The 16,363-nt window shown below is 42.7% G+C and overlaps 1 protein-coding gene across 6 annotated transcripts in view; it reads left to right on the top strand.

Moving 5' to 3' along the window:
* The window catches only part of SRPK2 (SRSF protein kinase 2), a 244,718-nt gene that overhangs the window by 162,902 nt on the left and 65,453 nt on the right, over positions 1-16,363 (top strand). For all 6 annotated transcript variants that reach the window (XM_032402335.1, XM_032402336.1, XM_032402341.1 and 3 more), the window contains one exon: positions 1,783-1,934. In XM_032402335.1, coding sequence (XP_032258226.1) covers positions 1,783-1,934 — 152 coding nt within the window. The remainder of the gene's footprint in view (positions 1-1,782; positions 1,935-16,363) is intronic.

The following is a 16,363-nucleotide window of genomic DNA, read 5'->3' as shown; positions in this document are numbered from 1 at the left end:
GTTGGATATATTTTGGACGTATTTGGAGCAGTGATGTGGGTGTTTGGTTGTGACTCTTCCAGTGCTCCATCATGAGCAGTGGTTAACTCAGAATGTGACCACCAGCAAGCTCCTAGTATTTGTCACGCAGAGGGCTGTAACTTTGAGTCTTCATAAATTCTAGCAAGTAGAAATCAGTACAAGTCATTTTTAGCACATAAGCTTTCGTTAGTTCTGCCAAAGGTAGTCCTACTTGCCGGTGTTTGCCTTTAAGGACCTCCCACCCCCCAGTTCCTCACAACTGCTGGCCTTTCCGCTGCCTTTCACCCCTGCCCCCCTTCGTTGCTTGTGGCAGTTTGAGTTTTGGGGGGGCGAACCACATAAATGAACTGTAGCTAACTTAGGCTAAAGGCAATATAGTAAGGGCTATTTGGGGGATCTTAGAGGTCCGGCTTAGAAGGGGGCAGCGGACAGGGCAGCTCTGCTGGCCCTGCCTCGTACTAGCAGATGAACGTGTCCCCTGTGACTGCTGACCTGAAGGCACCAGGGCTCTCAGGTGAGCTCTGGCTGGCTGTGCCCTCGGGTGTACCACCGGGAAGAGCGGATCTGGAACCGGCCTTCCGTTGTGCAGAGAGTAGCGGCGTCTCAAAGGGTGCTTGGAGGAGGGGAGCATGAACACTGGGCAGGCCAAAGACAAGAGCACTTGTCTACCACGTTAGTGCTTGTGGGATCCCCTTGCTCCCCAGACCGGAGACCCCCTGCTCACCTACTGAAGCTTTCTCTGGGGAACATGGAGATACCTTCCGCAGGGTATCTGTACCTCCCCATTTCCTACCCACACACAGCGCTGGCCCCCTCAGGGAGAGCGGTGGTGGTCCCATTGCTAGGGCAGCTTGTAGTTTAAGGGAGAGATGTGCTTCTAGTGCCTACGTTGTGACCTTAGGTTCAAGTTTCCCCAGAAGGACGTGGTTAGAAATAGCAGTTAAATTTTATAGTAAGTGAAAGCTTGATTTTATAGAATTGCGTTACGAATGCTTTACTTATTTAAGCAAATGTATTCAGTATGCTCTTGAGTTTCTGGGTACTTGAAAGAAGGGTTATATCTGTAATCTCTCAAGCTTAAAAATTTTTTTTTTTTGCATTACAGGTTTTCTTATCTTTTGTAAAAGAGCATACTTAATCATCATTGAGCCTTTATGTGACAATTAGAAATGACCATTTTGCAAACCTGGCATTAATGTATGGACTGTATCTGTGTTTGACAGTGGGTGTTCTTTAATTTCCAGAGGTTGATAGATAGCTGAATTCCTTAATGAAAGTAACTGTACATCAGCTACGCATATATTAGCTTTTAGAAGTCATCCAGGAAACCTAACCACATTCTTAACTATTTCTATGGGATTTAATTTTTAAAAAATGGAAAATAAGTCCTTTTTTAAATTCAGGGCTGCTTTCATCTGCCTTTTTATAATCTCTGTGGGATGTGTTCTAACTAATAAGGCTGTGTATCATGGGGGCAGGGTGAATACTCTTTCTTTTTCACTTACATTTCATAATATTGTCAGGACTTAAGAAATACTGAATCTCTGAATGAAAATGTGTCTGCAAAGTATAATTTTTCCTCCTGACCTGTATGTTGAAACATTACTTGAATTCAGCTAAAATGACAAAGTGACATTAATCAACATTTCTTCTTAGTGTGTGACAAGTTTTATTTTTTTCTTGCATTAAGAAACTCTTATGTGTGTCCATAATGCAAGATTGACTTCTAAGTAAATAGGAATTTTCCTTCCACTGTTTCAGGCCGGAGCCTCAGCAGAAAGCTCCCTTAGTTCCTCCGCCACCGCCGCCGCCTCCGCCACCGCCTCTGCCAGACCCCACACCCCCAGAGCCTGAGGAGGAGATCCTAGGATCCGATGATGAGGAGCAGGAGGACCCTGCCGACTACTGCAAAGGTGATATACTTGCTGGGCCGCCGGGCTTTGTCAGGGGGAGTGAGTGAGGCAGGTTGCTTGGTCTTTATTAAATTAACCTCTTGGTGTCAATATTATTTTTAATTTCTAGGTCATTAAATGTAGAATGATACCCAAAAATGTAAGAGATATCAGAAGGAAAACAATAAGAGATGGAAAATATATACATATGTACATACATACTCTGAGTACTTTCTAGAGGATTTAAATCTACCAATAGAATTAAAGATAGTATTAAACAACCATTAAAGATAAAAACATAATAAGCCAGGGGCACCTGGGTGGCTCAGTCAGTTAAGCGGCTGCCTTCAGCTCAGGTCATGATCCCAGGGTCCTGGGATCGAGCCCCGCATCGGGCTCCCTGCTCGGCAGGAAGCCTGCTTCTCCCTCTCCCACTCCCCCTGCTTGTGTTCCCTCTCTTGCTGTGTCTCTCTCTGTCAAATAAATAAATAAAATATTTTTAAAAAAACAAACATAATAAGCCATTTAAGAAGAGCATAGAGACTTGAAGTTACCAGGCTCCTGAGGGGAGCCAATTTAACTGTTGTGCGAGACATTTGACTTTTAAGTTTTCAGGCTGCTAAGACTAACAAGGAACCAGCCCTTTCTCTGTAGAGCATTGAATTACATAGTATTCATTGTCCGTGGAAAGAAAGCCTGCTCATTTGTTTACAGAAACAGACTTTTTCCTGGCATTGTGCTCAACGAAAAAGACATTCTGTGGGTTCTGTCATTGTGTGACATAGTGGATTATGTTTTTAGCTGTGATTTCGCATAAGACACAGAAATTACTTAAGTGAAGGATGCCTGGGTGGCTCAGTCGTTAAGCATCTGCCTTCGGCTCAGGTCATGATCCCAGGGTCCTGGGATCGAGCCCCGCATCAGGCTCCCTACTCAGCGGGGAGCCTGCCTCTCCCTCTGCCGTTCCCCCTGCTTGTGCTCTCTCTCTCTCTCTGACAAATAAAATCTTAAAAAAAATTACTCAAGTGAAGTGTTCCTGTATTGATGCTTCCTAAAGATCAGGAACATAGAGTTATACTCCTAAAAGGCAAGCATGTTGTATGATGAATATTGAGAACAATGTGATCCAGACTGTATACGTTGTGTAGACTGGTCTCTGAGAATGCAGGAGAAAGGGAAGTTGCTGTGTCCGTTTGACTCCTCTTTTTACTTAACTTACTCATCTGGAGTTTCACTCTAATAGAAAATTATCACAGTCCGCTAGTCTGAGCTTCTGAACATTTGATGAAATACCGATTTGCTACAGATTAAGTTAAATATAAATCAGATTCTGTACAGAATAATAATAGATAGCAGAAGATGGATGCCTGTTCAGGCCATAGAGCATTAATGAATGTCTCGCTCTGTAGTGCCTTGTGTGAACTTATTAGTGATTGCAGGCCATTCGTGTATTGGTTATGAACATTGTACTTTTTAGTTACCTATTAAGAGGAAGAGAAAATTATGTTCTGCTGTAAAAGTTCAAGAACTAATCTTCCACTCTAACCTGATACGGGTTTCTACACATGGAATCTGTGTTTTCTTTAGAAAAAGGAAGTAGATCTTTAGCATTTTTATGAGGAATGACTTTGCCATCTAATATGGAATATAACAGAGTCTGTGGAAAGGTGGAAAGAAGAGGTTTTATATCCTCCCTCTTACTCTGCATTTCTTGGTTCAGAAATGAAGTTGTTTGAAAAGGAGATGTGGACAGTTGTGTTTCGATTTTACTGCTTGGGCCAAAGCATTAGGTTGGTTGTGTAGGAACATTTCTTTTTAGCACATGGGCCCCACCATGCTAGAATGGGCATCCTTTGCCTCATATCTGGCTCTTCAGTATGTGGGTCAGGAGATGTAACCAATACTCTTACTTATCCCTTTACCATCTCTGTAGATCTGCACAATGGACACCTCAGACTGAAATACAGGGCTGTGAATGGAAGATTTCACAGTCAGGGCTGATATTAGGTAACATTTACTGAACTCTAAACATCTTAAAGAGTATTAAAGTCAGCCTCACTAAAGCATGTGAGAGATAGAAGTTTCTCTCTCTCTCTCATTCCTGACTTTGGTAAGTAACCTGTGCTTCTAGTCAGCATTACACATAACAGATGCCTTACTCTGTGAATTTTGTATATAGATCAAAACCATTTGTCTAAGGTAACCGACGTAAATGCATTCAGAGAGTCTGTGGAACTGATTGGGAATGTCTGGGACAAGAACTGTGCCCCACCCTCACCCTCCAGCCATGAATAGAGTTCTAAGTTTTCACCATGTTGCTTATTCATCCCTGAGTTATTTAGTGTATTTTGCCCACAATCAGGTACATTCTTCTTTTGTAAGTACAATGCAGCCATCAGGATCAAGAAGTTAACATTGTAATATTTCTGCCATTCATTCCTCAGACTCCATTCAGGTTTTGCCAGTTGCCAATATTGTCCTTTATATGAAACCAGTCCTTCTCAGAATTATGTTTTGTTTTCTTGTGTTAAAAAACAAAATTCAACTGAGTAGATTTGAAGATCTAATTGGCTTTATTAAGCATTTCATGAATCAGACAACATGTGTATCCAGCAAGTGGAGATGCTCTTTGGAGTTGTGGAAAATGAGAGCTTTCTCTGGGAAAGAGGGTGAGGTTCAGAGTTACTAGCAAAAGGAAGGATTATTTCATGCCAGGACATCTTCCTTTGAGCGGGGAGAGAGAGCAGGGTTTTTATCATGCAGATTACCTCACTTGTGCTTATCAGTTAACTTCTGGTTGACTTTTAAAAGGTCACATTCCTGCGGTAGGTTGAAACTGTAATTAAGTCTTGGTTTGCCATGTTGGGGGGCAAATGACTTGTTGGGCTTGTTTTTTTTTTTCTTTGTTAATACTTGTTTCTTTAATCTGGAACAGTTCCTTAGTCTTTTCTTGGCTTTCATGACTGACATTTTTGAAGATTGTAGGCCAATTATTTTGTATAATGTTTCTTAATTTGGTAAACTGTTTATTTTGTAGATTTTGTTTTTTTTTTTAAAGTAATCTCTATACCCAAGGTGGGGCTCCAACTCATACCCCTGAGAATAAGAGGCATGTTCTATATGTTCTACTGACTAAGCCAGCCAGGTGCCCTCCCATGCTTCTTAATTTGGAATATCAAAAAAGTGTTGTGGGGCGCCTGGGTGGCTCAGTTGGTTAGGCGTCTGCCTTTGGCTCGGGTCATGATCCCAGGTTCTGGGATTGGGCGGCAGGCTCCCTGCTCACTGGGGAGCCTGCTTCTCCCTCTCCCTCTGCTGCCCCCGCTGCTTGTGTTACTCTAGCTCTCTCTGTCGAGGAAATGAATAAAATCTTTAAACAGAAAATCAAGTGTTGCTCTGTGGGAAGTGTCTTAGCACGTTATTTTATCAGGTAGTGCACGGTTTGGGTTTACACCGTTGCCGTTGATGTCTGTCACTTTGTTCAGGATGGTGTCTGCCAGGTATTCTGTACTGTGAAGCTACTCTTTTCCCCCTGGTAATAAATAAATATTTTGTTGAGAGTTACTTCTTTGAGACTCTAAGTATCCTCTTGTCAACGAATGTATTTCCTTCTCTCTCTCTCCTTTCTTTCTCTTCCTGTCTCCCCCCCACCCCTTCCATCCATCTCCCTATCTTGTCTGTCTTTCTAGCTATCTCACATGGACTCATTCATGGGTTTCCCTATTCCGTGAGTTCTAATCAGTTCCTCTCCTTACTTGTTTGGATGCGTGGCTTATCCCACATTTGGCCATTAGGAGTTCCTTCAGGTTGATTCTCTGTCCTTTCAAGATGTCCTTGTCATGGGGCGCCTGGGTAGCTCAGTCGGTTAAGCGTCTGCCTTCGGCTCAGGTCATGGTCCCAGGGTCCTGGGATCGAGCCCCGCATCGGGCTCCCTGCTCCGCGGGAAGCCTGCTTCTCCCTCTCCCGCTCCCCTTGTTTGTGTTCCCTCTCTCGCTGTGTCTCTGTCAAATAAATAAATAAAATCTTTAAAAAAAAAAAAAAAAAAAGATGTCATTGTCATTCTTTGAACACTTTCTTACTTTCAAGTATGGTAAACTGTTCCAGGCTTGTATTTTCCCTACCCGAGCCCTGGAGTCCACTCTTTCTACAAGGATCCCTGGTTCCTTTTAGTGGAGGGCAGGATTTTGAAAACAAGATCTGGGCATTGGATGTGGTTACCATTGTCGGGGTGTCAGTGCTTGGAGCTCTCTTAGCATAGGGCTAGGGAGACACACCTTTTATGTTTATATAGATTCTATGTTTATGCTTATTTCTATTTTTGCTTATGTATATATTAAAATATGTGAATTTAATGAGATATCTCTAATTCCACTCTACTACCAGGGGATTCAGCCCAGTTTTCTCCCTTTCCCTATTTCTGGGTTTCTTTCTTTCTTTGACAATAAGAGGCTAGGCTCTCATTATCCTCATTACATTTAATTATTTGATTAATTTCCTTGTACGTGATGAATCACCAGTCGCTGTCTCTGCGGTGAAGGGCATCTCTCCGTGGTGAAGGGCATCTCTCCCCTTTGCCCTTACCTAGCCTGTACTCAGATATCCTTTGTTGCCCCACCCTGTCTAATGACTGTGGACTGAATTGTTCGGGCAGGGGGAAGGGGAGGGATGGCTTTTGCAGTTAGGGTGGGTTTTACTTAGTCTGGGGAGCTGTCTTGTCTGTCTTCTGTCCCTTCTGTTTTCTTTGACTTCATTCCTAGAGAACCTCTGCCCTACCAACCACTTCTTAGTATTCAAAGTAAAATAAAACATCAACAACAAAACATACTACCTGTTTTATTTCTTCACAAAAGAAATATTTGTTCACCTTAGGAAACAGGTAACATTGGGTGCGGAGTTGCAGAGTCACCTGGAATCTCAGCACCCCACAAGAACTGTGGTAAGCATCTGGGTGTCTGCCCTCCTGCATCATTCATGACCAACCAGCCTTCCTTTTTATCTCTTTACAAGTCTTTCCCTGTTGGAAACATAGGAAACCTCAGCCACTTGAGCACAAAGGCCACTATTTAAAGTTCTAATATTGCCAAAGCATTCTTCATTGCTCCTTTCTGCTTGGCTGTGCATTTTCTTTCTTCATAGCCAGCTTGTTCCCACTCATCTTACCTCTTGTTCTCCCACCAAACCCAGGAGGACTGTGGACTTTGGTGTCTGAGAGTGTTGGATTCAAAATCTGGCTTCCTAGTTCTGTGTCCTCAGACAAGCTCCTTTCCCTCTTCGTCTGTGATAGAGTATCATCTCTCTGTGTAACATAATATACAACCACATCATACCACCTAAGATTCTGTAAGGATGAAAATGTGACAGATACACGAAGTATGTGCCATACTGCTTGGTACGTAGAAGGTGCTTAAGAAATGTGAATTTTATTTTCTTCTGTCCTGTCCTTGTTCCTTCATTCTCCTCCCGGGTTTGTTCCCGTGTGTGCTTTCCTGCTGGTCCCCTTTGTGCAGCCCCCTGGGGTCCTGGCTGCCTCACTGGGCCAGGCTTGTTGCCCTGGCCTCCGGAGAGACAGCTGTGTCACATGGCCTCTCTCTCTCGGTCTCATTTCAGTGTCACCTCTGGTCGTTGTCTCGGGCGAGAACTGTAGCAGCAGCTGGGCAGTTTGTTCAGATTCCTCCGTCCAAGCCCAGGAGATAACAAGGGTCAGGCGCAGGGTGAGCCAGTAAACAGACACTTCCGGGACGCCCTTGTGCAATATGCGCGTGCTTCGTGAGTTTGAGCATAAAGCCTCTTCGCCAGAGCGGACCCTCGTCCTGTGGGGAGATGGCAGTGCTGGGTGGGTCTAAAGAGTGTGACTCGGTACCACCTGCCTCAGAATGGCCAGGGTGCCTGCTGGACGTTCTGGGCTGGACTGTAACTCCCGACCTGGGATCCCAGCGAGGATGACCCGGACTGGCACGTGTCTCAGAGCCTCGTCAGGCTCGGCTCAGGTACGTGCATGCCTCTGAAGCTCGGAAGCCAGCACTAAGAAGTGGCTTCCGTTCACCTCATACTAGGTGACTGAGGCGCTGTGTAAGGGGAATTAACTGCTTTGGACGACCTTGTGTCTAAACGTTTTTCCAGCCCTCAGCACGTTTGCTACAAGGACTGGTCAGTGGTGACGGTAGGAACGTTGTTTTGTTAGATCATCCTGCCAGCACTGCCTACTTGGAGGTCCTGTTTTTTGGCTCCCCTAAATCATTCTTCAGTAAGTTGGCACCTTGTACAGTTTCATCGTCTGTATTATTCCTGGAGACATCGATTTCAACACTTTTGTGGTCTGACTTGGTAAGTGTGTGTCATTTCCTCAGAAAGGCCTTCTTTGAACCCTTAGTCGCCTCTTCATCAGGCCCCGCCCTCTGCCCCTCACAAGAGCATGTACCCCACCTCCCACCTCCAGCAGTCGCCAGGGTGTGTAGTTATACGTTTATTTTTGTGTTCATTTGTGATCTCCTTCTCCTCAGTCTGGAAGATTCCCTGTGGTCAGGGGCTGTGTATTTTGCCAACCCCACTGCATTTGTACTCTCCACAGTGCAATAAATACTTTTGGTTGATGAAGGAATTGTCTCTAGTGTTAAGTTACAACTAAGGGACAAACGGCACTGATGTTTCCCGTGTGTCTCAGAAGGCATGCATGTCAAGAAGTGAGGAGGTTGACATGGCGTGAAGGGGACACAAGTCAAAATACAGATCTTTCATTTCTTCCCTAGATCTTTTTTAAATTATCCGTAATGCTCCAGAGGTCTTATTTACTATCCACGTTTGAGTGGCATCCCGTTTGTTTCTTTTGAAGCTTCGGAATATCTTCTTCAAAAGATAGGATGAACAATAGAAATATTCGCACAGTAGAAAAATGTCTGGTGACTTTCTTACACACAAATTGCCTTTCCATCTATGAAAAGTTTAGATTGGCTGAATTTTAATAACTCTCAAAATGTAATGGTGGTGGTTATACGTTCTCATTGGCCTTGTCTCTCTCTACAGTCTATATGCCTTGGAGACTATTACAGCTTCAGCTTTTCTTAAAATAAACAAGCAGTACACCTTACATAGGGTTGCCTTAGAAACCAGTGTCATACAGCTTGTATTTTATAGAAGTGTAATCTTTAGTTTGCTTTTTTCCCTTTTTGTATAAAAAAGATCACCTTTATTCATTCAGTTATTTTCCTTATAAACCACTAATGCTGTGCACATACTTAATCCTACCGTGGCTGCATATGTTTTTAAAATTATTTGGCTTACCTGAAGCCTTAAAAAGAAACTCTGCTTATCTATGTGACCAAGTAATAGGTGCTCCTGAATTAATTACAGAAGGCCTCATTTCATTTCTTTCGTGGGGACTGAGGAGATTCTGACACCTGGTAGGCCTGCTGGTGCTGCCGGTTGCCACTGACGAGGGTATCGATCACTAAGTGCTAGTTAGCGTGACGGTTCAATTCTTTGAGGCTTACTCCGTGTGAAGTGTTGTGTGTGTTTTACTTCAGGGACTGTGAAGGTGAATTGGAAACGAGCCCCCACTCTCCAGGAGTTCGTGGGCTCAGGACTTTGCCACTGGAGTAAATAGAAGCCAGTCAATGCCAGAGCCTTGTCTCGTCTTGCCTTCGCAGTCCGTCCCTGGTGCCTCATAGAAGAATGTAGTGCCTGAAGAGACCACGTCGAGAAACTGCTTAAATAGCCTTTTTCACCTTTATTGTGTGGGTAATAATTATAAGAGGGAAAAAAGGGAAGATTGGTGAGAGCTTTTAGAGGATTGATGGATTTGGTTAGAGGTAAAAGACTTCCTAGAAAATGTAAAGGGGGCCTTGCTGCTGGAGAATTATTGGACTTTATTGATGGCACAGGACACTTCTCTGACTCAGCCCCGGAAGCTGGGACCAGCGTTTCTGGGAAGTGCTGAGGGCCCTTATTTTCCTAGCCCACAGCGAGCAAAAAGCTGATGTGTAGATTAGGTTGAAGAGGAGTTTGGGAGCGTCATGTAGAGGACGAAGATGAGGATAAGCAATTTGTACATGAAGTAAATTAAAACACCAGTTAGTAAGGTATGTATTGGAAAAAAAAAAACTTGAAGGAACACAGGATAGTTCGTGTGTGTATGTAGCTTTCTTGGGATTTTTGCACATAGGTCATTTATCATATCACAAGTATCATGCAGATATTTGTTTTCCTCAACATTATTTATGCATTTTATTTCTCTTTCTTTCTTCCTTGCTTCCTGCTTAAGGTTGAATAGAAGTGGTAAGAGTGGACATCGTTGATTGTTTCTGATCTTACGGTAAATGTGTAGATAGATATTTTTTAGCTCTCTTTACAGGTTGTAATGGATCGTAGATATAAATGTAAAGCTAAAAGTGTAAAGCTTATAAAAAGAAAAAAAAGTAGGAGGTTATCTTCACAAACTTGCAGTAAGGGAAGATTTCTTAGAGAGTATGCAAGAAGTATTAACTACAAAATAAAAATTAATAAATTTGATTTCATCAAAATGAAAAATATTTACAGATTTAAAGGCACTTTTAAAAATGAGAAGACCAGCCTCAGACTAGGAAAAATATTGGTTACATAGCTAGCTGACAAAGAACGTGACCAGGAGAGCGAACATAGGAAGTTTGGAGAAATATTCTTCATATTGATTAGGGTGTATACATTTGTCAAATATCAGGGAATTGTGTACATAAGATGTTTGACTTCCATTGTATGTAAATTTTACCTCAATTTATTTATTTTTATTTATTTATTTTTAAAAATGTATTCATCAGAGAGAGAGCGTACAAGCAGGGGGAGCGGAAGGCAGAGGGAGAAGCAGGCTCCCCGCTGAGCAAGGAGCCCGATGTGGGGCTTTATCCCAGGACCTGGGATCATGACCTGAGCCGAAGGCAGACGCTTAACTGACTGAGCCACCCAGGCATCCCAATTTTACCTCAATTTAAGAAATGGTTGCCATACCTAGTTATATGTGGATTATAGGATTTCTCGTGTGTGTGTGTGTTTTACCTCTTTGTCTTACTTTTTCTTGGTTTTCTGTACTAAGCATTTCTTTGTAAATAAAAAAAAAAGTTTAAAAAAAACCCTGTATGGGTTGCCTGGGTGGCTCAGTCATTAAGTGTCTGCCTTCAGCTCAGGTCATGATCCCAGGGTCATAGGATCAAGCCCCACATTGGGCTCCCTGCTCAGCGGGAAGCCTGCTTCTCCCTCCCCTGCTCCCCCTGCTTGTGTTCCCACTCTCGCTGTCTCGCTGTGTCTCTCTCTGTCAAATAAATAAATAAAATCTTAAAAAAATATAATAATAAAAATAAAAAAATTTAAAAAACCCTATCACTGAGGAACCATTGCAGATTTTGCACAGAGGATAGCTCTATTTAAGAAAGATTAATTTGTAAATCTTGACTGATTAGAGAGAGAAGATACACTAATGGAGAGGTCAAAAAAGCAAGCAGCATTTCGGAGGAAGCATCTCTATCTTTGACAAAAGACTGAATATAGAGGACCGTGATGAAAACCCTTCCAAGTCTTGAACTGTGGGGCGCCTGGAAGAACAGCAGTGCATTCTGGGCGTCTTTTTTTTTTTAAAAGGACTCTGTGAATTTTGAATCTGCTTGCCATCTCTTCTTTGTTAAGATGTTATTTGGCTATTAAAGAACTCAGAGCCAAATGCACAGCCCTCCTGTTAACAAGTGAGCACGAATTTCCAGCATTGCATTCTGTGTCCTAACTTCACTGCAGCATTATTCTCTTTTCTTTTTTTCTGGGCTATTTTTTCTTTGCCCCAATTTCCTTCTAATTTTGTATCTTTTATTGTGGTTTTATGAACTGCCTCAATTCCTTATTGGAAAGAAGTGGATTTGGCACTATTAACAGGAACAGTGAAATCACAGTTGGTCTGGGTAAATTTTGAGTTTGACTTTATTCATTTAGTTTAAAGAAACTGGTGTAGATATCAAAAAGACAGCTAGAAATATGAATCTGGGGCTCGGAAGAGCAGCTAGCAAATGGTGTAGTAAAGGATGTAACACTGCCCGGGGCGCCTGGGTGGCTCAGTTGGTTAAGCATCCGAGTCTTGATTTAACTCCACTGGAAGAGGACACCTGGATGTTCTGCATTTGGGACCCTCGGATCCTGCCCCATACATCTCTTCCTTTGATTGACTGTAATCTGTGGCCCTTATGTTTATAGTACAATGTAATCATGAGTATAACAGCTTTCCGGGAGTTCTGTGCGTTCTTCTTACAGATTAACTATTGCAGCTGGGCTTGTGTGTGGAACCTGCAAACTTGGCAGTTGGTGTCAGCGGTGAGGTCTTTCGGACTCCTCAGCTCTGCAGTTCTGTGGGAAGTGGAGGTGTTCTCGTAGACTCTTCCCAAACCTTACACAAGTGGTACAGATTTGATAGGAAAACAAATCATTTAAGAGGTGTTAAATTAATAAAAAAGATGCAGGAAGGCTGTTACTGACAGGCCTTTGGGAGATCCAATGGAATACAGGAGGAAAAAGAACAGGTTGCAAGAAACAGAGCAGTCAGGGAGTTAGGAGAGCAGCCAGAGCCTGGGGTTCAGCTTGACATGGAGCAGATCGAGGAACTAAGCAGACAGCAGCTCTGTTTGTCTCTGTGAAGAATTCCTGTACATATTCAGTTGTGTAACTGGAATTTTCCATTTTTTGGTGTAGAGGGTTCTTAGTTTCCTTCTAAATGTCCGTGGTTCTTGTTCCTGCCTGTCAGCCCCCTGCATCATTGGCCCTTTTTTGGGTCTGCACGTCCCCAGAGGTGGGCGGCATGGGGCTGGGCCCGAGCCACCACGTGCTGTCTGCCATGGGCCTTCTCCCCACTCCTCACTGCCCTGGGTGCCGCCGGTACCCGCTGTGGGATTGCTTTTGGCCTTGCTGCCAGGGCTGTCCCCCCTGTGCTCGGTGCCAGAGCAGGATGGGGGGGCTCAGCCGGGGTCTGCACAGCACCCACTGCCTGCGCCACTGTGCTCCCCACCTCCCCCCGGGCCCTTTGTGCAGACACTTCCTGGGGCTGCTGGCCTGCTTCTCTGTCCCGTCCTCTCCCAGTCTGCTTCCCAACTCACGCGGGAATATAACTTCCTTTACCTTCCTTCTTTGGCCCCAAACTGATACATTCTGGCTCTTTGGGGCTGTCTACCAGTTCTCTCAGTGGGCCCCAAGCATGTTTGATTCTTATTTGGGACCTAAATTAGGATTTTAAGAACATTTACAAACAGAACCTAGTAATGAGACAAGTTTTAGAATAATTTATTTTCTCTCTTTTTTCAAACTTATTTTTACTAAGATATAATTGACAGTACAGCATTATGTAAGTGTAAGATGTACATTGTGTAAGTGAAGGTGTTGACTTGATACGTTGATATATTGTACTATGATTACTACCTTTTTTTAAAAAAAAAGATTTTATTTATTTATTTGACAGACAGAGAGAGCACAAGTAGGCAGAGTGGCAGGCAGAGGGAGAGGGAGCAGGCTCTCCGCTGAGCAGGGAGCCAGACATGGGGCTCCATCCCAGGACCCCAGGATCATGACATGAGCCAAAGGCAGCCGCTTAACTGACTGAGCCACCCAGGCGCCCCCTATGATTACTACCTTAGCGTTGGATAACACTTCTATCATTTCACATAATTATCATTTCCTTTTTGTAGTGGGAATGATTGCAATCTAGTCTCTTAGCAACTTTGAAGTTTACAATAGAGTTGCCTGTGTTTTTTATTTCTCTCTCTCTGCTAGTATAAAAAAGAACTGTATTATTAAGAGTTCCTTATCCAGATCCCTCTCCTTCTTAGCGTTATTGATATTCTGGATTGGTAGAATGGATTGGGTAGAGTGATTTTCCTATTTATCTGTACTGGATCCTGTTTCAACCTAGAATTGAAAAGATTGAAATGAAGTAAAGGAGTTTTAGATTTTGTTGAAGGTTTGTGGTTTGTGTTTTTTTTTTCTATTTTGTATTGACTAGCAGTACTTGAAAACTTGCTGGTTTTTTTTTTTTCTCATACAATTTCCTGTATTGATTACAATAGCTCCCCCACCCCAATCCACTAGGATTATGTTCCTGGACCCCCATGAATGCCTGAAGCTGCAGGTAGTAGCAAACCCTATATATACATGTTTTTTCCTTTACATACATGCTTGTGATGAATTTTAAGTTATAAATAAATCAGGCACAGTAAAGAGATTAACAAGAACAATAATAAAATAGAACAATTATAATATACTGTAATAAAAGTTATGTGGTCTCTCTCTCTCTCTCTTTCACTCCCTCCCTCTCTCTCTCAAATTGTCTTATTGTTCTGTACTCATCCTTCTTGTTTTTGTGGCGATGCGAGATGAAAAAATGCCTGCCATGGGGCGCCTGGGTGGCTCAGTCGTTAAGTGTCTGCCTTCGGCTCAGGTCATAATCCCAGGGTCCTGGGATCGAGCCCTTTGTCTGGCTCCCTGCTCGGTGGGGAGTCTGCCTCTCTCTCCCTCTGCTTCTCCCTGTGCTTGTGCTCTCTCTGTGTCAAATAAATAAATAAATAAATAAAATCTTAAAAAAAAAAAAATGCCTACTAGATGAGGTGAAGTGAGGGGAATGACCTAGGCATTGTGACCTCGTGTTAGGCTACTATTGATCTTCTGGTGAATGCTAGGAGGAGGATCATCTGCTTCCAGACTGCAGTTGACCATGCTAATTGAAACTACTAGAAAGGGGGGGAATACTTTACATAAAATTTACCACTTTAAAGGCTACAATTCATTGGTTTTCAGTATATTTACAGATTGGGCAACTATTAGCACTAATTCCATAAAAGTTTCATCACCCCAAAAAAGAAATATGTTCATTAGCAGTCCTCATCCCCATTCTTCCCAGTCCTTGGCAACCACTAATCTACTTTCTTTTCTCTGTGGATTTGCTTATTCTGGACATTTCATGTAAATAGAGTCCTATAGTATGTAGTCTTTCGTAGCTGGCATACTTAGCATCTTTTTAACTTTGATCCATGTTATAGCATATATTATTACTTTATACCTTTTTATACTATAATATTCTGTGGTTGAGATATATTACATTTTGTTCATTTATCAGTTGATTTACATTTGGTTTCTATTTTTTGGGCTATTAAGAATATGCTACTCTGTGTGTGTATGCGTGTAGTGTGTGTATATATGTGTGCGTGTGTGTGTAGTGTGTATTTGTATATGAGTTTTTAAGTGGGCATGTTTTCATTTTCTTGGGTATGCCTAGGAGTGGAATTGTCGTTGGGTCATATTGTAACCCCATGTTTAATATCTTGAGGAATTGCCAGACTGTTTTTCTGAAGAAGCTGCATATCACTGTGTATTCCCACCAGCAGCGTATGAGGGTTACAGTTTTTCTACATCCTTGCCAATACTTATTCTTTTTTAGGCATGCTAGTGGTACTGAAGTGGAATCTCATTGTGATTTTGATATTGATTTTTTTTTTTTTTAAAGATTTTATTTTTAAGTAATCTCTGCTTCCAACATGGGGCTCGAACTTACAACCCTGAGATCAAGAACTCAGAAGAGTTCTTCTGAGCGAGCCAGGGGCCCCTGATTTTTATTTTCTAAATGACTGTTGATATTGATCATCCTTTGATATGCTTATTGGCCATTTACATATCTTCTTTGGAGTTGCTATTTATGTGTATGTGTGCATGTACTCAGATAAACATGCTCTTGTTCCTGAGGCCATCGCTCATAATAACGCATGTTCTCATTATGAGGGTCTGTGAGAATTTTCCTCCACTCTCAGTACATGGGAAACCATACTGCTACCCTCTCCTAATTTATTATTAATGATTTTAGCACTGTTGTGATGCCCCCATTTCCTTGTTGGCTTTTGATGTTAAGACCTGAGGTTCATCATACCTACGGTTGTAAGTGACCATACATCCATATTCCTATATAGTTCTTTATTTAAACTTGCATTGTGGAATACGCTTACTTCTTATTTGCTAGTTCAAAAAATATTATAAAAGTTTTATATATGGTAATGTTAAAAGTTCAGACAAAGTAGAAAGTAAGCAAAAACTTAAAGTTCTCCCTTTTACTTCCAAAACAGTATTCCACAGTCCATTTCCCCAAGGTGGATTTAAAGGGTTTAAAAGCCACCTGGGTGGCTCCTCTTGGTTTCAGCTTGGGTCATGGTCTCAGGTTGTGGGATCAAGCCCTGTGACAGGCTTTGTGCTGGGTGTGGGCTCTGTTTGGGAGTCTCTCTCCGCCCCAGCTCCCTCCGCCCCCTGCTTTCTCTTAAAAAAAAAAAAAAGTTTCAGGGACGCCTGGGTGGCTCAGTTGGTTAAGCGACTGCCTTCGGCTCAGGTCATGATCCTCGAGTCCCGGGATCGAGTCCCGCATCGGGCTCCCTGCTCCGCGGGGAGTCTGCTTCTCCCTCTGCCTCTGTCTCTCTCTCTCT

This window comes from Phoca vitulina, unplaced genomic scaffold (assembly GCF_004348235.1).
Source record: "Phoca vitulina isolate PV1807 unplaced genomic scaffold, GSC_HSeal_1.0 scaffold4, whole genome shotgun sequence".
Lineage (NCBI taxonomy): Eukaryota > Metazoa > Chordata > Mammalia > Carnivora > Phocidae > Phoca > Phoca vitulina.
The sequence above is the reverse complement of the archived record's forward strand: the minus strand, read 5'-3'. Positions and strand labels throughout refer to the sequence as shown.